We start from the raw sequence: 24,899 nt of genomic DNA, 5'->3' as shown, positions 1-24,899 counted from the left end.
AAAGATGGGTGGGGGTATCATAGTGGCTAGCTTGCTTAAATTTTGGGTCCGGGTAATCGTGATTCGTGTTCCGTTGCACTTTGAAGTTTTTAGTTCTGTATAAGAGTGACTGTAAAATTCAACTACTTGATCAGATAAGATTACTTCAAGAGTAGACGGAAGATGTTGTTAACTAACTGATGCTCTTTGAGAATAAAGAACAGATGCACACAAATGACACTGAAGTAGGTTTGCCCGAAAGTATTAAATAAACAGTTCTTTTTGTCTTCTGTCGATGTTTGCGGAACGTAAATTCGTAGAGGAACGTTTGTAGGTTTTCTTGTAAGTTTGTTTGACTTTGAACTTCACGCAAAGCTACACGAAGGTTATCTGCGGTAGTCGTCCCTAATTTAACAATGTAGTCATCCCCATCCACCGCCAATTCTTGAGCTACTCTTTTACCAACGAATAGTGGGATTGAGCATATATAATAGCAACCTCACGGCTGAAAGGGAGAGCTTGGTTGGTGCCACGGGGATTCGAACCCTCGACCGTGAGATTACGAGACGAGCTTCTTAACCACCTGGGCAGCCGGGCCTGTATGTATAAGAGTAGTACATTCAAATTAACAAAATCAACCTGAGAGCAGGGTACGTCATCTCGAATCAGAACAAGGGCATTTTGTATGTCACGAGGTGACACTGAATTTTAAATAGGTGTGTGTCTTATGCTAATTTTATTCTACAAAAAACATCAAAGTGAACATTTACTGCTACCCAAGTAGCTGTACTTTATTTGGTGTGTATCATAAGAACAAATCGTTTAAGAACCGAGACATTTTACTGACAATATATCACGATATTACTTTCATATCTAAAGTATACATTTGATTTCATCCATCAGTCATTATAGCAAAGAAGCGATTATAAAATTTACCTTATAAAATGCACAAGTAACAATAACATCTGTTATATACATGTGATGTTCAGATATAATCTAACGTTCAATAATCAACATTATAATATTACACAGTCGGTCTCACATTATTAAACTTTTGTACTTTTAACTTTCAAACAACATTGGTTTTATAAACATTATTGATTTAATACTGAAAAGGAAGTTTTTCGTTAAACACATATCAGTTCCTTCTTTGACGGGTTTTACAGAATCGAAAAATGTTTCCACTAATTAAAAAGAATTAAAATATATTAATGGTAATGAGAAGCATTGGAATGTATAAACATGTTTTCATTAAAAATGAGAAACGTTTAAAACGAATGGTTTTCACAATGCTAGAAATAGTTTTCGTAAGCATGAACTATTTTACACATTATAATGAAGCCTGAAATAATTATATATATATATAAATAAACACACATATAATTTCTTTGTCAAAGAGTGTCTTTGAAATTTTCCTTTAAAATTAAGCTTGTTACACTTATTAAGATTGGCTGTACAATTATGCCTTTTAATGTGAAATAGTATACTATTAACTTCGGCCAAAAAAGAAAATTCCAACATCGACGGATATAGTTTTAGATTTACTACAACTTATGAGAATTTTAAACATGTATACAAATTAACCGTTAGCATTATTAATAATGAAAAAGAATAAAAGATCTGAAAATAAGATCTTGGTAAAAACCAAAACAAATAGCGCTATTATGTGTGTGTTTTGTTATAACAAAGTCACTTGGGGTATCTGATGTGCCCACCAAGAGAAATCGAACCCCTGATTTTAAAGTTGTAAATCCGAGAACTTATCACTGTTCCAACGTCGGATGGACTAGTTTATAAAAGTAATTGTGTTTAGCGATGCAGATATTGTACTTTTGTAGAGCATATGTATAGCATTTCGAACGGTACCCTCCTGAGAAAACTACCTTACATTATTTAGTAACCCTCGTGTTAACGTGTTACAAAATGCCACTTGAAGGAACGAAAAACAATAACAGATTGTGAAAGATAATATGTAATGTACATAGAGGGAAACTCATAAACACAAAAGTAAATGGGTATATCACATGCATACAACACATAAAACGTACCAAAACTTCTTTAAAGACGACAATAAGCTACTAAATATCCCATTTGTGAATTAAGGTAAATAACAAAAACAACAAGCATTGTTTGAGACAAATTAAAAGGATATGTTATACATTCATAAACACATTTTCCCTCTTTATTTTACTGGTAAATTTATTAATATATAAATTCCACTAAGCATGAAATAAAACTCCTGATTTTTCTTAAATCTATTTCGGATTTTTTTGAAGTTCTGAGTTTAAAAAGTAAAAGTACTTTGTAGCATTGCTCGTGAAACTTCTCTACAATGATCAAAGACTGTGTGCTTTCATATAAGAAAGCTACAACAGGCTATGTGCTGAGTCCACCGATGGGAAATCGAACCCCTGATTTTAGCATCGTAAATCAGTAAACTTACCGCTAAAATGGCGGGGGACTGCTAAAGCCCGATAAAATTTGATTTATTTTTGAAAAACAGTATTTTATTAATCTATTTAAGAACTGTAGCTTTACTTGTTCAGGTAATCCTCTGTTAGGGAAAAACCTTAATTTGATATGTTTTTGGACTCAGTCAAATTAGATGTCACATCGAGTCTGTAAGAAACCTAGTGTTTTAATTTGCTAGCATGAATTATAATTTTATATCACTATAATAATAGAAAATAGTTTTTTGCATTAAAGTCTAATATACGTTTTATCATCATATGTTAATGTTAAGGAATACACATCAAATAAACATTACTTTCTTCAAATAAACAACATACATTTTGTTTTGCTTCAAAACACACTGAAATTATGAATACATAGATAGATAAAAAAACATTCTTGGTAACTCAAACATCATATCTTATCAGACTAGTAAATAAATGTAACGTTGAAATAATTTTATAGATTGTTCAAGTTTTCTAATTCAATTCACAATCACCGTCGCTGAATATACACTTTGAACGAACTAGTAAAAATGCTTTAAACGATTATCGTTCTTTAGCTGGTGACTAAACTGTATTTAATCTCAAGAAAAATAAAATATGAACTAACATTAAAAGAACACTGTTTTTGAACTTACAAAATGTTGAAATTCTGTTTGGTAAAAAATTTAAAAATAGAAATATAAAACTCACATTCTATCACGAAATTCTTTTTTTTTTGTGGGGGATAAATGTGTTAATTTTTCATACCATTCAGGCATGAAAAAACACGTACCATCTAGACTGGCAAATCATGCAACGGTAAAATTTGTTCCACGTAGAAATCCGCACGTATCATCTTGCCATCTTATAAAGGATATGACGTCATTCTAATAGTGTCAGACACGAGATAAACGTTTTGCTGCTGTGTTTAGGAATATTGTTCCCTGGGAAACCCATTTAACCGCTTATCTCTTTAAATTAAAGACACGCAAGGCTAAACTGTTTCATTCTGAGTTTGAAACACGTCAATCTTTCCATATTCGACGCCAACACCATCTATGTACAGGGAGAAAAACAACAAATAAATGTCGCTCAAAAATATGTAATTCTGTTGAACATGCAAAAAGGTATTCTCTCTAAACTTTAAGTGCGATGGAAAACACAAACGTGAAAAGTTTGAGAGTACGAAATTTGCATAAATAAACAAAGATATATAATCCAATTACAGTACCAGACGGGTAGCAGAAGGTATTATGTGATTGGCTAGATGCCTGAATTACGCTACAAATACAGACATTCATATTTAACAGTATTTTAATGAATATTTTTTCAGGTTAAACAGAAAGGTCATGCCCGTACTAAAAACGCAGGCAGGATTAATAGCCCTATTATGAATATAAACCAATCTATTGGAACAAAAAAGAAAAATAAACATAAGCAAAAGAGTCTATAGATTATTTCTACCGTATAATTATTTTGTTATTAATAGGCCATCTTTTTCATATTTCATTAATCATATTACAATTACTGAATTTTTTTGTTTTCATAAAATATTTATTTGTATTTCTCAAGCAGAAAAAACGTTTTACTTTCGAATTATTAACGTTACAGTCCTACTTTTAATGTAAATTTTATATTTAGATAAAAATTGTTCTAATGAAAGCAACATCGAACGACTTGAAATATATTTTTATTTAAAGTTTTTTTTACTGATTTCATCTTCACTGGAATTAGATATTGAAGGTAGCCGATCGCTTTCGTTCCAGTAGAGTGATCCTTCATCTAGCTCCAGGTATTCCTGTGAAACAAACCACACTTTCCATAAACATTCCAAAATAATTTTTAATTCCATGTTAAAATTATGTCTACAAATAAACAAGGATTAATTTTATATCAAATTAATCCTATCCTGTACTCCATTAGGCCAAGCTTTGTTGAGTAGGAAGTAAAATCTTAAAAATAAGTTGTCGTTATTTTTAATTTAGTTTGATCATACATAAAAAAATCACCAAAATCGCAAAAAATATTACAACAAATACAAAAATATTAACAGAAGATTATGTTTGTTTTTACAGTGTATTCATACAACAGACAACCATAATCAGGATTTAAAATGTTAAGAGGTGGTTCTAATAAGTATGAGGACTTATAAAGCTAAAATCGTGTTTCGATAACCGCGGTTGGCATAGCGTAGATAGTCCATTATGTAGTTTTGTATTTAACAACAAACACACTTTTCGCAAAACAAAGCAAGTTAAATGCTGTGTTCTTCACAACTGTTTCAATTTTTCCCATCACGTTAATAAAACATCATTTTTGTAAAAGCATAAAATAAAAAGTCAAAAACGCGGTTCAAAATATTTTTAATATAACATTAAATACACGTGAAAAGTTTAAGAGAACGAAAGTTTCACTTTGTTCTAACATGTACTTAAAAGCCATTATGTAAATAAATAAAGATATACAATTTAAAATTTATTGAAAATAAAAGGTACAAAACTTTTGTCATTATGCTTATTCTTGTTAACTATTGATGAAAGCTAATAAATAATTAACCTCACGTAAGGAAGATCTGCGGGAGTCATTCTGTTGAAGTTTGTTACTTAGAGAAAAATTACACAATAGGCTATCTGCGCTGCACCCAATTATTCGTAAGCTTGGGTGTCCACATACAGCATATTATTAACATTCATATTGCTTTTTGTTTATTTGTTTGGAATTAAACATAAAGCTACACAATGGGCTAACTGTGCTCTGCCCACAATGGGTATAGAAACCCAGATTCTAGCGGTGTGAGTCTGCAGACATACCACTCTGTCCCTGGGTGGCTTCATACTACTATTTCTGAATAAAATAATGAACAAATAGACATGTACTAAGTCGGTCATTGCATATACTATTTTTCAAAGCATTTATATTCTGTGCACCATTTGCCGGTTTATACAAACGTTTTTGTCTTTAGATTAATGATTTTAGAGCACTTTTATTCTATTGTGGTGATTTGATTTAAACATGATGTAATTATATAAAGATTCATAGTTCTGAGTAAAGTCTAAAGCACTTCTCTCCTCCCAGTAAAAGCTACAAACATAGCTTACCATAGTTTGTAGAAGCATCTGATCAAGCTTAGTGACAAGGATTTTGAAGCAGGGTCTGTCATGAGGATTCTCTCTCCAACACATGAGCATAACACTATACCTATTAATATTAACGAATCTTCATGTGAAGTTTTGATTGATTATTTTAGAACTAATAACTAATTTAAATATTGTGTTAACTATAACGTTTTTACATCAATATCTCCATCTCTAAGTCATTTTATGAGTTAACAACCTATGTACTGTTGAGTTGCATGATTCCTATAAAATGCAAGGAATTGTTTTTTCTTAAGAAAATTACAAACTTCATTATAAAAATCTTTTGACAGAATAACTGAATATATTGTAATCTAATAACTAGGCTTTTAATCTTAGAAAGAAAAATACAATAAACAACTGATAAATTATTTAATTTAAAATGTTTTATTGTCTTCTCAGTTAAGTTAGGTTTCTGTGAAAATAACCACAGCGTTTCTCTTAAAATATGGGAATTTCTAACGTAAAAGCTATATAATGAACTCTTGACTTTTAAAGAAATATATTTATAGAAGAATTTCAAAAATATTCTTTTTGAATTATTTTGGACAAAGTTTACATTTATGCAATTATGTATACAAATAATATATTCCACTCATGTTTTTAATAATATAAACTTCATACAGACATTTTGCTAATGTATATTTCCCTTGAGAAATATAACGTTGGGATAAAATGCCAGTTAAAACGTATCAAAAATACAGTTTGAACATTTGTTTTCAGAGGAATGCAGCCAAGAATCTACTATTTGAATGCCAAGTTTACTAAATATCCATTTCTATTCATTAAGTAAAATGACACTGCCATAGTTTAATAAAACATTAAACTTTAGCCGACTGAGAAAAACTAGAAATGATATTAAACGATTAGCATTTAACTTTATATCGTGATAGAAAGTAGGACCCATGTTTATAAACTATAATTTTATAAATGTAAATAGTCATCATCTAAGTGGTGTATGGAAGTGCGGTCATTCAGATATCTAGATGGTCAGTTATTTTTCTATTCCGTAAAAAGTGATATATATTAATTTATTGATGTAAAACAGCATTATTTTTCAAAATTCACGAAAATAGTCACGTTTGACTCAGAAATAATCATTTAAGAATTTGCCATCCACCTGGTATTCACGTGAATTTCTTACATCACCTTTAGAATTAATAAAAACAAAGAAAAAATATAATATATATGGATAAACACCAACATAGTTTCACTTTCAAAAAGGAAGAGTGAGCCATGTAGTAAATGTATAAAGGGATTATCTTGAAACTTACAGCTCGTCTGAACATGCGTTCGGTTTATCCATTCGATAGCCAGCCTTTAGTAACTGAAAGAGTCTTTCGGGTGTTATACCTGGGTAGGGTGTTGCCCCTATGGGTGAGATTTATAACACATTCTTCATTCCTTGTAATTTATAAAAAGATGTATTATTTCATTTTTCAAGAATGAACCCGACATAGAAGTAACTGAACCATTTAATTGTGTTTATTTTTATTTTATATAAGCTACAAACCGTAACTCCACGTTCGTGATACACTTACGCTTTACTAGTTTCTACCGTTATTGTCTGTCTTTGTTAATGTGTTCTTGGTACTATCGGTAGAATTTTGAATAAAAAAGGCATTTCTATCTTCTTAGTAGGAGTAACACAAAAATAAAGAAGTAAATTCATGGAATACGACATTATTTGTTAATTTGAAGAATACGTTTAGTTTTAACATTACATAGAAAATATTTTGGAAAATTCATTTTCATTCTTAGACTAATAAGCTACAGTAGTTCCGAGAGAATATAAAATAAAGCATTTCCTTTAACTAGAAAATGAAGGTTTCTGATGAAACGTATTTGCATATTTTTTCAGAGCAAAGTCACATTGGACTGGTCTGCTGTATTCACTGCAAAAAATCGACCTCCGGATTTTAGTGTTTAGGTCCGTAGACTTACCTCTGTACCACCAGAGGACAATGAAAATGCAAATCCAGAGCATTATATTAACAACATTTTTTTCTACAATTGGTACCACAATTTTTCCAAAATAAATTTATTTTATACGTAACGTTATGCTCATTAGAATAAATACATGGAAAATAAATTGCAAAACTTAAAACAAAATATTAGAGAAACTGTAAACCAGTTTCTTCTACAATAATGCATTTGTTTGTTGGAGGGATTAGAAATTATAAACGGTTTTCGATAATAATTATATAAGCTGGAGACACTACTTGTAAAAACTAGTGCTATAGCAAAATACAAGCTGGAAATAACATAATTATAAAGTGTTGGTGATAGCTATTATATAAACTGGTGTTTTAGTTGATGTTACTGGTAGGTAATCAAAGTATAAACTAAAAACTAATCGAATCATATAAACTGGAAATAAAACACAGATTAGAGTAATTTGTGATATAAATACTGAAGTCCAAAATATCTTAAATGATTTAGACGTTACAACAAAAATGAAGAAAATTACTCATGTAAAGTACTAGTAATTACACTGAACTGAATTTCTAGATACGTACAAGCAATTTAATGAAATTATGTACTTTGAATATTATAATAATTAATATTACAGTTGAAACAAAAGTATTGAAACTAATTATAATAAACATCAATGATATTTATCATGTAGCTGATTGTATGATTTAATAATAAAAGTGTAGAAATAAATGTTTGACTTGATTTTATAAATATTAGCGTTAGTTTTGGCAATTATATAATTTATTTATGATATATAGAATTGATTTCTTATAGCTTATATAAGAGTGTAATTTTTTTATATATTTATTATAACTTTGTAATTAACAATTTAAAAAGTTGTAGTTCATCCTTGAAAGTTTAAAGTTCATCACCAGATGAAATAAAATGGTTAGTTTAAAAGAAGGTTAAAACATTCATCGTAAAAAATAATTTACCACTAAATTATTTGACAACAATAACTGCTTGATACTAAAAGTATAGTATACGGTAATATCTGGTACTGTATGTTGTCACATTTCTTTTAACTCATGATCTTATAGCTAGCACGATTGAGTGCTCGTATTTTAGCCTAATAATTCTGTTTCTCACATAGATATCTATATAACTGTGGGTTTTTTATTTCTTTTTTAATTAACACTGATAGTTTTCATTGCTATAAAATAAGATTAATGTTGACAAAGTTCTAATTTTCTCAAAGTTCTAAAAGTCTCAGTAAAGGTTATTGAGTTTTATAATATTGATATATAATTTTATAATAATTTATATAATATTTGTTCAAGATTTACAATATTGAAATCAAGTATCTATTGTTCGAACCTGCTTAAATAATACTGGATGATCGTACCTACCTAACGTCGCAATTTCCCATAAAACGACACCAAACGACCATCTAGAAAAAAAAAAGTTTGTCTTTCCAATGTTTTTTTTCTTTTGGACGAAACCTAAACAAATAAAGCTCGTAAAAATATTAGGAGTAGAAAGAAAACAAATAACAGGAAGGAAGAAGATGATGAAGTTACAAGATCTAAAGCTGAATAATATACAGTTGAGTTGACAGCCATAGAAAAATTATTTTCAAAAAATTGGTGTATAGTTTCAATTATTTAGGTTTCTGGTTACATAAGGTCATTCTGGAATGTAGCTACTGAATAAAATTTTACCTAACTACAACAGTATTTTTATTATGATTTCAGTTACGTTTATAGAGAGATAGAGGGTTTTCACGAAAAGTAAAGATGACGTAGTTTTATATCATTGGTTGGATTTTAGCGATTCTTCTACTGTATAGTTCTAAGATGAAACAAACAGACTAGCACTTATAATTATTTTAGTTGTTAATTACACCTCGTTATGCTATAAAAGCTTATGTAAATTACTGTGAGATGTTTAAATGGTCACGTAACATAAGAATGAGGAGCATTTAATATTTCATTCAGATTTTATTGTTGTGGAGAAATATTTATAAAAACCTTTATTTACTTCCATCCTTTAAGCAATATTACCCTTTATTTGCTTTTATTTCTTTAAGCAATGTTACCCTTTATTTGCTTCTATTTCTTTAAGCAATATTACCCTTCATTTGCTTCTACTTCTTTAAGCAATATTACCCTTTATTTGTTTCTATTTCTTTAAGCAATTACCCTTTGTTTGCTTCTATTTCTTTAAGCAATATTACCTTTCATTTTCTTCTATTTTTAAGCAATATTACCTTTTATTTGCTTCTATTTCTTTAAGCAATATTACGTTTTCGTTGACATGCAAAGATTTTTAGGATAAAATTAATGTGCTGGTAGAACCTTAAAAATGCTTTAAACTTTTAAAACAACATTCCTTTTTTCGAAAAAAGAAAAACAATGCAATAAAGAAAACAAAAAACTAGGTAAGCTAAACAAAGAGTGAAAAAAATATGTTCGTGGGAGACTTATTTAATTCTCATAATAAAATTAGAGACTTACCTCAGATAAATGAATTTTTCTAACCCTAACTTGTTGAATGAACATATATACATAAATGATACCTCATTGTTATTAAAATAGATTGTGTAGAGTTTCCCTGATTAGTAAAAGCATGACTCCCTGGGTTGTCATAATATTAATACAATTATAACATTTTAATTTACAAAATATACTAATTTTTTTTTAGATATGTAATCTAGGTCCAAGTGTAGCCTAGTAGTTAAAATGCTTGGGATATGAATCCGAGGATACACGTTTTCATCCCATTGCTTCTAATTCATCATAACCCTCAATTTTTTATAGTAATAATTCTCAATTTAATTTGATTTATGTAGGTTTTCTCCCCTTACATTCATGCCAGCTCTACCTCTACATTTCCATCTTTTCTTCTCTTATCTTCCAGTTGACAAGTGTGGCCATTGTTGTATCTTTTTCTTTCCTTCAGTGTACATTTTATTTCACTTGCAACATCATTCCGAAACATTACCAGGCTGTACCTCAATGCTATGTTAGCCTATAATAGAGTTAGCTATCAAATGAGCCTGCAGGTTTCTCAAAGATTTCATGACATTCTTGTAATTTGTGGACCAAACAACTGCGTTCTCGTTTTCTTCACATTTTGCGATGAACGTACTGAATCGCAAAGACTTTCCATTGACCGTTCAATATTGTTCCAGCTTATGAAGTCATGCCTCTCTAAATAAGCCAGTACCAAGTCTCGGCTTATTTGACCATTCTGTGACCTCAACTGTGTTGATCTGTCTTGATCTTTCCCTCCGCATCCAACTGACAAACTTATTATGTTTCATTCGATTTGATTTATCTCAGCCTACTTAATACTCTTAATGTTTTTCAGTACACATATCTTATCTACATATTGTTTCGTCTCACTGACCTATGAATCAACTGATTTCAATCTCTGAATTAGTGCTTCGTCTACCTTTTAAATTGATTTCGTGAATGAGATATAGTTGAGGTTGTTCTGAGTAGTGTGGCATTTGGTTGGCTAAAATCCTTTGTGTTGCCTTTCAAACCAAACCAAAATCATGAATTGTTCATTTGGCTCTCCTTTGGCTATTTTCATGGCTCCAGGTTGAATTTTACACCCTCTGTAACTTGGTCATTCCTGATGCTTCTTCTTTGATGCTCTTTCTGGGCTGCACTATATCTGAGAAGAGTAAAACAGTTCTCTGATATCTCTCTCAGATGATTCTTGTTTGCAGACATTGTCACTGTGGTTCATCACAACATTCATAAAAGTGACAGATTTCTTATGTAGAACTTTTCCATCTGCATATAACAGCATGAAAAGAGGTAAATTTGGTAGCCAACATCCAAAAGATTTTATGTTGTTCAATATTTGGTTCTCAATAAGTCCCTTAATTCCCTGACAAAGTTATTGTTAATTTCTTATAGACATTCTCACTGGTGTTCATAGAATCCTGATACAATTATCGTCAACGTATATATATATATTGTGTCACTTCAGGTCCTTTCTAATGTGTTGACCACCTTAAAGTTGGTCAACATATACATTGGTATATGTTGAAGAGGAGAGGACTTAGAAGGGTACTTGTGGTAAGCCAGAATTGTTTTCAAAGAAAGTCACGAGCTACATTTGCCAAGTTTTAGTTAACAATGTCTGATGTCCAGCATAGCTAATAATAAATCATATGAGAATATCCGAAACTTCCAGAACCTTTAACCTCATTGCCAAAACACTCATACCCATTTGACTGTAAGCAACTTCAAAGTTAAATAAAGAAACAGTACAGTCTTTAATGTCTATATACGTTGCTAGGTTCTGGATGTAACTCACTCGATGTTGTGATTTCTGTATTCACTTCTGGATGCAGTGCATCTATGTCTCCATGGAAGAAAACACAGAGTTAACTGAAATAATGAAATAGTCAATGATGGAGGAGGAAATTAGAAAAAGATTCCAGAGACTACTTAGTGCCAATGATCCCCACACCCTTGAAAGACCATTGCAATTTTAATTGATAAAGCCAAAGTCATTTTTGTATTTTAGAGCAAAGATTAAAGGGGTAATTATTTCAATTTTTCAACTATTTACACCTTTTAAAATGAACATTACGAATATATTCTTCAAAAAAATAAAAGTAGTAAATACGTCAAAAGTTGTAAAGTTTGCTTACACATCACTTTTCAAAGTGTACAAGTTGTCTTCAAGAGATTCTATTGCCATCCATTTAACTGGGACTCTCCCCTAAAAATAAGACAAAAATATTTTAAATATTAAATATTATTTAGTTTACAAAAAAATATATACCCTGTTATAAATACTTAACATTTTATTCCAAGCTAAATAAATATTATTTCCCTTGAGATGGTAAGTGTTACAGATGACCGACAAAGCAACAGAAAACAACTGAAGAATCTAAATAAACTAGCACACGGCTACAAGCAGCAATATCTAATTAGCCTGTATCATATGACAATAAGGAGTATTTTGATTGGTTTCACTATACTGCAACCGAGTAATGTTATATTTAAAAATAAGTACATATATTTTAGGCTTTATCACGTAACAAATTAATAACTAGCCTATATAATACGGGAGCATCCCGACAACATTTAGCAAAAACAAAGAACAAACTTCAATTGATCTATTATGTTGTTATTGCAAGTTATTGGTAATCCCGTTTTAATTGCTGTACATTAATACAAAGATGTTGTTGTTTTCTTTTGTGTAAAATTTAGGAAAGCTACCTCTCGACAAATGTGAGAAGTATCTAATAATGTTTATTTGTTTTTTTGGATTTCGCGCAATGTTACATGAGGGTTATCTGTGTTAGCCGTCTCTAATTTAGCAGAGTAAATTTAGAAGGAAGACAATTAGTCTTCACCACCCACCGCCAACTCTCGGCTGAAAGGGCGAGCATGTTTGTTGTAAAGGGAATTCGAAACCTCGACCCTCAAATTACGAGCCTAACGCCCTAACCACCTGGCCATGACGGACCATCTAATAACGTACAAATATCTTGTACATCATTGGAAGTATCATACCGTATCTTTGGAAGAGGACTTCAAATGATAACTGCGCAAGACAAAGTAGATTTTGAGTAAATCAACGTAGGTTTTACGTGGGCATTATATCATACATTCCTCCGGTAGGACAGCGGTATGTTTACGGACTTGCAATGCTCCAATCCAGAGCTCGACTCTCCGCGGTGGACACAGCTGACAGTACAATAAGGCTTTATTCCAAAAAACTAACAATTATGTTACACAAAATTTTATATTTAACTATATATATATATATATATATGTCTGAATACTGAAACCAGTACCATTCGTCAACAATTCTATTAAAAAATAATTTAATAAAAATCAGAGTTTCTTCAAAGCCTGATTTGTTAACTTCAATAGTTGCTTAATTAAAGGATGGATAAAATATACATCATATAATTTTAACCTATTTGTTCTAGCTGTAGAATTACAATTATTGTACGGGTCGTTTTGGAAAGCAACACATCACCATATTATCATGTATTTACACTCCCCCTCCAACTGGGAGCCCGAAACTTTCCTTCTCTTTTAGAGCGTGTAATTATTTATTTTTAGCAGATTTCTAAAGAAAATAAATAAATATTTTGAAATAAAGCATTTGATTTATTTTCGTTATTTTAGTACAAAGCTACTCTCTTCATAGTGGGGAATTGAATTCCGAATTTGGCGACGTAATGTAATATTAAATCGATCTACTTTGTCTAAATTTATAACCTAATAACGTTTGTTGTAATGTATTAAATATTATGGAAATTGGTAATATTAAGAAAAATGTTGCAGAATTAAAATCAGTTATTTAAAGATTATGTATAACTGTCAGACGACATGAATAAATATAAAAATAACGAGAGGGAATATTCAATAGCCACGGCACTGGAAATTACTTCAGGCAGGATGAGAGCAAATTAATTGATGAGCCCTTGAGGGTGATCAAATACATCAACTTAAAGGGTTTAATTTATTGAGTCCTAAATTGTAATTATACCTCAAATTGGTCGAGAGATAACAGAGTTACGAACTAAAATTTTCTGCTTGGGAAAAAAAAAAACTGTGCCATTCTATGAGCTGCCATGACACGACTAAACAAAAAGCGTTTAGATGCTTATAAATTCTGTCTAAAATATTACTTTTTACATGAATAACAAAAATGAGTCAAACAAACCTCTTTCAAATTCCTAATACAATGATGCATGAATTGGTAAAAACATCAAATACCAGAAACAGTCTTACTTACTTTACTCTTCTTCAGATATGTTTCACCTTCGTAAACATCCCGACTAAGCCCAAAATCGGATATTTTTACAACTTTACCCGAAGCCAGAAGCACATTCCTCGTTGCAAGGTCTCGATGAATGAGCTATCAGGATAAAAAACAGTTATACTGAACACTAAATTCACCGTTTTCAAGTTGAAACATATTTCACATTTATTTAATTAATCAAAACGCCATCTACCGACAGATTATTGAACACCAAACTTATTTTATTACTTATAATTTTATATATAAGCAATAGCAATATCCATACAAATTATACTTTCTAAATTAGATTAAATTTGAATTTTCTATGTATTTACGCTCTCTTTCTCTCTTACACATACACATTTATTTGTTTTATTGATTATCGAAATGATTATTAATATGTGAGGATTGGCCACCAGTTTCACTGGTTTTATACATGAGGCTTGATGACGAAATATGTCCTGGTTTTCCGGAGATGCATAGACACAAAATCTTAAAATCAAAATAGAATTATAGTAGTACACTATACTTAGTCTTTCTAACACACACACACATCATCAAAAACATCCGATTGTTAGGCAGCAAAGAATAGCGGTTGCAAACAGTACATTATTCACATAGAAACAACTTGTAAAAAATAAATATTTATTTTATTCCTATGCCACCAGGGAAACTAAAATTGACTATTTCTTCACATTTGTATCTTATTTGTTTTACTCTGATGGGTTGTATGAATAATTTTTAGTAGAAATATAAATACTGATTTTAGTATTTTGTGTTCAAGAAAGTAAATGGTTTGTGTTATAAACTGCAAACTGGTAACATTTATGAAAACTTAGACATGTACCTGTGATGGAATTTTAAACATCTATTTTAACATACAGAGATATACAGTATATAAGTTAACTATTTAATAGATGCACTAAATTAAAAGTCATTTATCAGGAAAAATGTCCTAGTAGTTTCTCCTGCTCTCTTAAAACAAATTGAGACACTGTGCGTAAACATTAATACTTCAATCAACTTTTTAGAGTGAAAATTATTGTAAAAAAATACACTGTGCTCTCGGCAGATTCAAATGAAGAATTTTCAGCTGTGATATGCATTTTTGATATAATATTTTGGAATTATACCATGTGATCTGCTTTTATTTTTTAACTAGTAGATCTATGATAGAAAAGAAAAAATAAATAAAAACAACTAGTTGTGCACACATACATTTTTTCATACATGGATATTCGTACATATTACACGTACAAATTCATATTCGTGATAGTGTAATCATTAATATGATAATAAATATGAAAATATTTAGAAAATACAAACCTTCATATCACTTAAATATGACATTCCGTTGGCAATTTGCCAAGCGAACGACAGAAGCTCCGCCCAAGGAATACTTCGAAATTGCTGTCGGGAGATGTCACCACCATCGACAAAATACGTTGGATTTCCAACTTGACGTGTGCAGTTAACCTCAAAACGGCGAGTTTTTCGTAGAAAAGAACGTAAGGATCCAAGATCAGCATATTCTACAATGATATACAGTGGTCCCCCTGGAATATATTTGGGTAGAAATAATAAAAAATTTCAATCAAAATATTTATGAGAAAGATATAAAGTCATTTTTTGGCCCGTGTATTATTTAGAAACAATGCGTGTGTGTGTGTTAACTGTTTTTCTTATTACAAAGCCACATCGAGCTATCTGCTGTGTTTATAGAAGGGAATCGAACCCCTGATTTTATCATCAGAAATGTGAATGCTTACCGCTGTCTAAGCGTGGGATATTTAGAAACAATGTATTAATTTGTATTACGTATTAAACACCATACTATAACCCTGCATTTTCGAGCTTAATCAATTATAAGTATCACCAGTCCAGCCAGATTGACAATATAGGACGTTCCTCAATAAAGTTTCGTACGACTTTCCTCCTACAAAACGATTATTCCTAGCACGATGAATTGAACTTTGAACAAAAGCTTTCGTTCTGAGATAATATGTAACTGACTGTACATTATATATACAAGCAATTTCAAACAGAGATACAGACAAGAGGCTACTTAAGTCGAACACCATCAAGGGACAGCTGATTAAGTTATATTTGCCACAACATTCAACAATGGTAAAGGTGGTAAATTCTGATAAGTTTTATAACATCTAAACTCTTATCCATAGTATAATTTAGATGGGTTTATTGTTTGCAATTGCGAACAGACACAATAAATAAACTGTAGAAAAATCAAATGTCGCAAAATAATACAATTTAAAATCATTAGTACGGAATTTTTACGGATAAAAAATGACAAAGTGAAAGCTAACCGTATTTTCACTGAATACATTGATATATATATATGTTTGTTGACATAATTAAAGGTACAAAATTTCAGACTAAACTACCGGGACAAAAAGAACAGAAAATACTTCTATTAATTGAAATTTATATCCAGAGCTTCTGAAATATAGATAAGAATGTTTGAGGATTACCTTTCTGTGTACAAGCTCCCAGTAAGCGGATCACGTTAGGATGACAGACTTCTTTCAACATATTAAATTCAGAAAACAGATCCATTTCCTCTGCGTGTGTTCCATTTCCTACGGCATGTGAAAATATTTATATAGAATTGTTCTGGCTAGCGTTTCGTTACATGAATTAATTAATGTTCAAACCATTATATAATTTGTTCACGTTCAGTAACAACGTCGACACACTAACAATGTAAACAAGAACAGTTCGTCTATCACTAGGATAAGAATCTTTTATTCAGTATATTCTCACACGTTTATAAAATAACAATCAAATTTTGTTTATTTTTTTAACTGGTTCTTTACGACGTTATAATAGAAACTTCGAACAAATTCCCCAACAAAGGTTTTGATGTTCCTAATCACAAGTCATTAATATTTATGTTACGCTCTTTGTCTATGTATATATTCTGCTCTATAGTTTTGTTCAATAGTTTGATTTATTTTCTTACTTGCTTCATGAATTCATAGGTCACACCTCAGAACGTAATTTTAAACGAGAACCTACAAAATAATTTTAGCTACTGCTTCTCACAACGGAAACTATAAAAACAGATAATATCTATCAAATATTTTTTTATATTAAAGTAAGGATCATAACGTAAACTATAAAAACAGATACTACCTATCAAATATTTTTTATATAAAAGTAAGGATCACAACGTAAACTATAAAAACAGATAATACCTATCAAATATTTTTTATATAAAAGTAAGGACAAATAAAATAGAAATGTTATTTATGTTCTCCTCTATACCTTCCTCCCAGTGACACAATGGTATGTATGTGAAATTGGAGTTTCAATATCCGTAATACACAAAGCAAAGATACCTTATTATGTCACTTTGTGCTTAACTACAAACTAGCAAACAAAAAACCTCTCTATACCATAGTTCTAGAATGTCTTAGAGGGAAGTTTGAAATGCTTACACTGCTAAAAATTGGGTTTTGATTCTCGTTTCAGATACAGTACAGATAGTTCATTATATAGTTTTGCGCTTAACAACAAATTAATTTGTTCCACAACTGACTTTATTCAGAAATTAATTTTATAGAATCAAGTTTAACTACAACTGCATTTTCCCTTAATATTGAAACAAGTTTATCTCCACAATATTTAACAATTTAATTAAAAGTTCTGTTATTGTAATTTGTGCAATTCTTTGGGACATTTGCTATATTTGAACAATTCAAAGGAATGTTACTAAATGAATATCTATCTGTTACTCTGCTTTTTAACCCCTATTTAAAGTGTTTCCAAAGCGAACTATGAATTATTTTCAAACAATGTATTGTGAAAAAATTTAATTGTGATATAAAATTGGTTTGTAAGAAAAAGCGATAAAGTAAAAAATGACGGAATAGGAGAAAAAAGAAGGTATATTTATAAGCTTAGACTAAACTATATTTTAATTTATATAAGAGTTTCTTTCACCTAATTTTATTTTAATTGTATATATATATATATATATTTGAAGAAATATTTATTCAACTTAAGCTATTTATTTTCAGGCAATAAATTGGAAATACATCGTATAACCATTTCAATAGATTATTTTTAAAACATCACGAAACCGGTAAAAGACAATAAAGAATATAAAACACAAAATAGTTAGTGTTTTACATATGTGCTTATAGGTTGAAATTTGCATGTTTTACTTTTATATACAATGATATTTACACATACATACCTAACAGCAAATAAAAGGAAAAAAATCTCAATGTGTGGGCTTATTTGGCACTAAATATATGCAAATAAATTATTATATCTCTCGCTTAGGTATCACCAATTAACATCTTTACACTCACTGTAACATATTATTGTTACAGCTGCTAGTATTGTTATATGTAAACAAATTCTTGCATGTTTGTTAACATACCACCTTTTAACATCTTTACAGCTACTGTAACATATTATTGTTTCAGCTGCTAGTATTGTTATATGTAAACAAATTCTTACTTGTTTGTTAACATCTTTACAGTCACTGTAACATATTATTGGTACAGCTGCTAGTATTGTTATATGTAAACAAATTCTTGCATGTTTGTTAACATACCACCTTTTAACATCTTTACAGCCACTGTAACATATTCTTGCTGCTGTGTAATATTCCAGGCTCGAGCTTTCATCACTTTTCCAAATTCTCCTTCTCCCAAAGTTTCTTCAAGTATCAAATTCTCGCGAGGAAATTCCCACTTGACGTCACACTATAATTGTTGACCAAGCATATAACCAACTCAATAATTAATCAGCAAGTACAAGTAAATGTATTCTAATAACCAATATTCATAAAAATTAAGAAGTGTCTTTTTTTTTATACCGGTAGGAATAACTTTATAGGGTTGTTCTACCCAGGTCCTGAAAAACACCTACATTAATATTTAAATTGTACTTAACATTAACAGATCATATTGGTTTGCTATCTTATCTTCCAGTTGTAACTAAAATAGCTCTCGTATTATACTGTTGGTAGGTGCTTAGAGGTGAAATACTTTGTAGAGTTGTTTTATCAACCTTTTAGAAATAAAGTGATCTTAGTGCCTTATTGTTACTAAACATTTAGAAGTAAATTAACTTATGATGTTGTCATTTCTATCTTTTGGAAACAAAATGACGTTAGCATCTTATTGTTGTTAGGCATTTAAAGGGAAAATAGTTGATAGTGTTGTCGTATCTACTATTTTAGTAAAAATGTACTTTAATAGTATTGTTATTTAACATTTGTACATTGTCTTTTACCTAACAACGATCTTATGTAAAGTTGTTTTGCGTCACTCCTTCTAATATTAGCAGAAAAAATAGTTTGACTACCTACTAGTAGTTTAGAGGAACATCAAGGGGCATTACCAGAAAAAGTAAGCTTTTACATAGCTTGTAAAAATATAATTTTGTTTAATTTTGTACACATTTTGCGAGTATCTACAGAGTGTAAAATTACACGATGAACATGTTAATATTTTAGCAACAGAAATTTGAGCACACTTACAAGTTTTTGTGTATAAAGAGTTATTATTTTCTGAAACTATTTGTTTGCTGTTTTTGTATTTCGCGCAAAGCTGCACGAGGGCTATCTGCACTAACCGTCCCTAATTTAGCAGTGTAAAACAAGAGAGAAGTAGCTAGTCATCTCCACCCACCGCCAACTTATACGCTATTCTTTATTAACGTATAATGGAATTGACTGTCACATTTAACGTTCCTACGGTAGAAAGGGTGAGCATGTTTGGTGTAACGAGGATTTTTCTGAAATACAAACAACAAATGTCAAAACGTAGCATGGAACATCCACATGAAGAAACGTTGGATAACTGATTTGACCCAACTGTTCATTACACAGACACATACATATATAACGTGCAAAATTATCTGTAAATAGGCAAGTACAAGCCAGTAACGAACACAATACGATTTGCTCAAGATATATAAATATTCTAACCAAAGTTATATCCCCCTTTCCAAACAATTGCAAAATGTAAAACTATAAAGGTAAATAGCTATTATAATATCATATACTTTATTTAATGGGTGTCTATCAAATAAAGATAAGGAACAGAAGCTGAGTAAAGGGATTGGACCTATAGATCTTTCTTTCATTTACTGTATGCAGCCTGAATAAAGGGATTGGACTTATAGGTCCTTCCCTTCTTCCATTTACTGTATGCAGCCTGAGTAAAGGGATTGAACCTATAGGTCCTTCATCCATTTACTGTTTGCAGCCTGAATAAATGGATGGGATCAATAGGTCCTTCCTCCATTTACTGTCTGCAACTCGTTGTGGGTGTACAATATTCCTTATTTCTATTAATTAAGTGATTGCACAGGTACTGTGATACAATTAGAAAATGCAAATGGTTGACCATAAAATATATTTAGTAAAATTTCAAATACACGTTTCTTTACAAGATAACTCTAAAAGTATGTTTTATGAAACTAATGTTTGCATCATATTAAGTAATTGTTTGTTATTACCTGTTACAACCCTTAGTGTATAAAATTGTTCAAACAAATTGGATGAAATAAATAATTTCCCTTGTGCAATGCATACTTAGTTCCAACAGTAATTAACAGAATGAACTGCAGTATTATTGGTACCTTTTCTTAGATTATTGCTACTAGGGACCCTGCAACCAAAAATGCCATCTACTCACAAGTAATTTGCAGCATACACAGCTCAGAAACATGCACTTAAAAAGTTAAGGAGATCCAACTTCATTGTTTATTCTAAAGTTAACTGATGTAGTTGTTACTAACAAATCTGAAATATAAATAGTAACCTATAATTATTCACAACAAGCAGCCTGAAACAAAAATAAAAACTTGTAGTTATTACTAACAAGTAGCCTGAAATATAAGTAGTAACCTGTAGTAATGAAAGAAGAACTACAAGTTTCTACTTTTGTTTCAGGCTGCTTATCGTGAATATTTGTAGGTCACTACTTATATATGAGACTATTTGTTAATAATAACGATAAGTTTCTACTTTTGTTTTAGTCCACTTGTGAATAATTACAGTTATTATTGTTTAAAATTATTGTAGTTAATAATACCTATAAGTTACTATTTGTGTTTCACACACTACTCTTTAATAATAACTATAGGTTTCTACTTATACTTTAGACTACTTGGTGTATATAATAAATATAAGTTTATAATTTATACCTTAGACTACTTGACTTTTATCAGTTGGAGACAATAAAGTAAAAATAAAACTACAGCACATCAGCCACTTTAGTGACACCATGTAATCTGTCACTGCACTAAGTAAAAACATTTAACAAAGAATTATACAAGAATGCCTTTAAAAGATTTGTACACATACCATTGTTTTATAAGTGTTTGAACATTCACTGACACTTTGAGACTCGTGTACTGAGGACGATCTTTCGTCGACGTAATCTGAGGGCACGACTGAAAGCGATATTCGACTACCGACATACTTGTGCTTTTCTTTTCTATTCGTAGACTGTCGAATTCTTCGAAGTACACAGAAAACAACACAAATTCCGATTCCACAAGTTACTACTAAACATATAAGCGTCTTGCAACTTTTTCCACATGGTGCCACTGTTGTAATACCTGCAGCAAGCGAAAGCACCAGCTTATTATTTTTATATCTCTTATCCAGAAATAATTTTAGACCAGTTTTACTCAGTTTTGTTATTATCTCTTCATTCGTTTATTTTTTAAAAATGTACTATTTTATAGTATATTTTAAGAATGTAATATTTTGAATCGAATCCACTAGATGGTGAGACTTTTTATAATTACAAATTAAATTTAAAATATCATACACATTTGTTTTTCTATCAAAAATACAAAGTTACAAAATGATTAGTCTTAAATTTTCCCTTCAAGTGTATGAAAACTTGATTTTTAGCGTAATAGAATGAGTGACTTACCGCTGATCCACTATAGGACCGGCATATAGATTTACTCTTATGAGCTTCCTTAACAAATCAAAAGTGCAATTCAGTAGCGTTCATAAACATTTCAGATCAAAAACGCAAACTTATAGAACTTTTATTAATTTCCAAATAAAATTCCATATATACCGGTATTTTATTTATCCAGCCCGTCCTCACATTGCTACAATTTCGTTACATCTAATGTATATTTATTAAAACGTTTAATAGGTTCAAAACGTTAGGCTTAATTTCCAAACAAAATTGTAGTTACGCAAACATACGAACGTCTTTTCTTAGTTAATGTAAATTGCTTTCTTTTAAAACTTGTTCCTCGCAGGTACAGCCGTAAGTATACGGATTTACAACGCTAAAATCAGGGGTTCGATTCCCCTCGATGGACTTAGCAGATAGCCCAATGTGACTTTGCTATAAGAAAACAAACCCACACACTTTTAAAACTTAAGTCGAGAAATTATTTCATTACAAAGGTGCTAATGTATTCTTAGATGAGGCCTCTTTATTGGACTTTAATAATAATAAAAAACAACTGTGAAGGACGGTTCCCTTGAAACAAACGAAGGTAAAACTGGTTGGTGTCAGATTGGTAAGACTAACTCAATTTTGAAAGGATTGGTTATATTCATTTAATTTAATATGCTCTAAAGGTACATCTGAATTATGTTTGTATAGGTGCTGCATATGTAAGTCTGTATGAGGACAGGCATAATCTAGAAAACGCTTTAATGTTTTACTTAACGGTATAAGTCATAAAGACAGCAAGGAGCCAATGCTTTAAAAGTCCAAGTATTCTTGAACATGGATATGTGAACTCTTAAAATATTCGAAATTAAACATGGCAAATAAAACCATATATTATATTATTCTTAAAATAAAAGGAAAATATACCATTAGAAATATAATTAATATTTAAACACACACCTAGGCTGTATATTAATTATATATTTATTATTATTATTAACAGTTACTGTATTACAGAGAAAGTTTCGTCTATAATTAACAGCTAACAAAAGTTATTGTTAATTTAAGGACGATAACGAGTAGTTTTCATTTTTCATACTTTTGCATTATCACGTGGAAGCCCATTAGAAAATATTTTTCGGGATACATGTGGAAAAGTGACTAAAACATTTATTGTCATGAAGAAAGAGAAGATAAATGAATAAACTTGTGACGTTTTATTCAAACTTAATTTTGATTGGTACGCATTCGATGGTACACAAATTACAAAAATTATATTATTAAAAATATAGGGCTTTTTTCATGGAATGGCCACGTGATTTTTATGGTTTTTGTTTTGTTATTATGAAACACGAAACTATTATGAACACACACACACACACTACTCAGAAACATTAAAGGATATTGAGATTTGTTTAAATTTGTATTATTTTAAGTTATATATATATATTTTCAAATCCAGTTTGTTTATTTTAAAGGTTTACACTAATCCTTTATAGAGTTTAAAGTTCATACACCAATAATTCCTTACGTAATAGGATTTTATGAGAAATGACCCAAACTTTGCAAAACAAAGGACAAGACTTTTGAATGATGAAGAAATATATTTACTGTTGAGATAATGCGCATGTCCAGGACACCAGTTAGAACCCCTGTGCTAATCAATAGGCACTGAATAATTCAACCGTCGTTTGCCCAGAAACATGTCACCTGTACCATTCAGCAATGAACTCTTGTACTTTTCGCAGATGAGACAATGTTTTGTGTATCTTCAAGTAATCAACACCTGAGGGTACGGAAAATAATGCGTTATTCGGCTTGTGACATTGTCCACCATGATGTCTTCGAGAGCAGCTCAATCATGGCCTGGAATGGCATCTACATGCAGGGTCATACAGACCTCAATATGGTGGATGGAGAATTTTTAAGAACAATGATTTACGTGGATCATGTTCTGCTACCTATTGTTCGCCTTTTGGCTGGCGTTTTAGCAGATGAGTTTATGCATCAGCAGGAAGACGATCGTCCTCACACCGCCAGGATCACACAAGAGTTTTTTTTTCAAGATGAAAAAATAGAAATACTGGATTGGCCTGTTACGTTATTGAATCTAAATCCAACTGAACGATAATAGTAGTCAATAACAGACATCTGCTCATATGACTGTCCAGGAGCTCAGGACTGCCCTCATTGAGGAGTGAACTGTGTTGCCTCGGCAAAGCGTCCAAAATATCATCAGCAGTATAGAGAACAGGTGCAGAGATGTCATAAACGATAGAGCCATTGAAGACTTAATTTTTGTTAAGTTTGTCATCTTGATACGCCATTTTTTTATATTTGAGGTGCTAACTAAATATTGTCATTTTCGTTAATTTTGCTTTTTTATCACTTGTTAATGAATTTTTTCGAATTCTCATCACACCAAACTTGTTCGTCCTCTCAGCTGTGAGGACTTTATAATGTGACGATTATTCGTTGATTAAAAAGTAGTCCAAGAGTTAGCGATAGGTAGTGATAACTAGTTGCCTTCCTTCTAGTCTTAGGCCCGGCATGGCCAAGCGTGTTAAGGCGTGCGACTCGTAATTTGAGGGTCGCGGTTCGCATCCCCGTCGCGCCAAACATGCTCGCCCTTTCAGCCGTGGGGGCGTTATAATGTGACGGTCCATCCAACTATTCGTTGGTAAAAGAGTAGCCCAAGAGTTGGCGGTGGATGGTGATGAGTAGCTGCCTTC

At 30.9% G+C, this 24,899-nt stretch overlaps 1 protein-coding gene across 2 annotated transcripts in view; it reads right to left on the bottom strand.

Annotated features, from left to right (window-relative positions):
* Positions 1-744: 744 nt before the first annotated feature.
* LOC143229460 (proto-oncogene tyrosine-protein kinase receptor Ret-like) overlaps positions 745-24,899 on the bottom strand; it is a 50,019-nt gene continuing 25,864 nt past the window's right edge. The window contains exons 10-20 of one of the 2 annotated variants that reach the window (XM_076461805.1): positions 21,603-21,859; positions 18,840-18,990; positions 16,744-16,851; positions 15,581-15,810; positions 14,249-14,371; positions 12,141-12,211; positions 8,875-8,915; positions 6,823-6,919; positions 5,513-5,612; positions 4,125-4,212; positions 745-3,470 (exon numbers count right to left, since the gene is read on the bottom strand). In XM_076461805.1, coding sequence (XP_076317920.1) covers positions 3,409-3,470; positions 4,125-4,212; positions 5,513-5,612; positions 6,823-6,919; positions 8,875-8,915; positions 12,141-12,211; positions 14,249-14,371; positions 15,581-15,810; positions 16,744-16,851; positions 18,840-18,990; positions 21,603-21,859 — 1,328 coding nt within the window. In that variant the 3' untranslated portion in view covers positions 745-3,408. The remainder of the gene's footprint in view (positions 3,471-4,124; positions 4,213-5,512; positions 5,613-6,822; positions 6,920-8,874; positions 8,916-12,140; positions 12,212-14,248; positions 14,372-15,580; positions 15,811-16,743; positions 16,852-18,839; positions 18,991-21,602; positions 21,860-24,899) is intronic. The other variant, XM_076461806.1, reaches the window with a different exon arrangement.

This window comes from Tachypleus tridentatus, chromosome 10, assembly GCF_004210375.1.
Source record: "Tachypleus tridentatus isolate NWPU-2018 chromosome 10, ASM421037v1, whole genome shotgun sequence".
Taxonomy (NCBI): Eukaryota; Metazoa; Arthropoda; class Merostomata; order Xiphosura; family Limulidae; genus Tachypleus; species Tachypleus tridentatus.
Note: the sequence above shows the minus strand (reverse complement) of the source record. Positions and strands in the feature narration are given on the sequence as shown.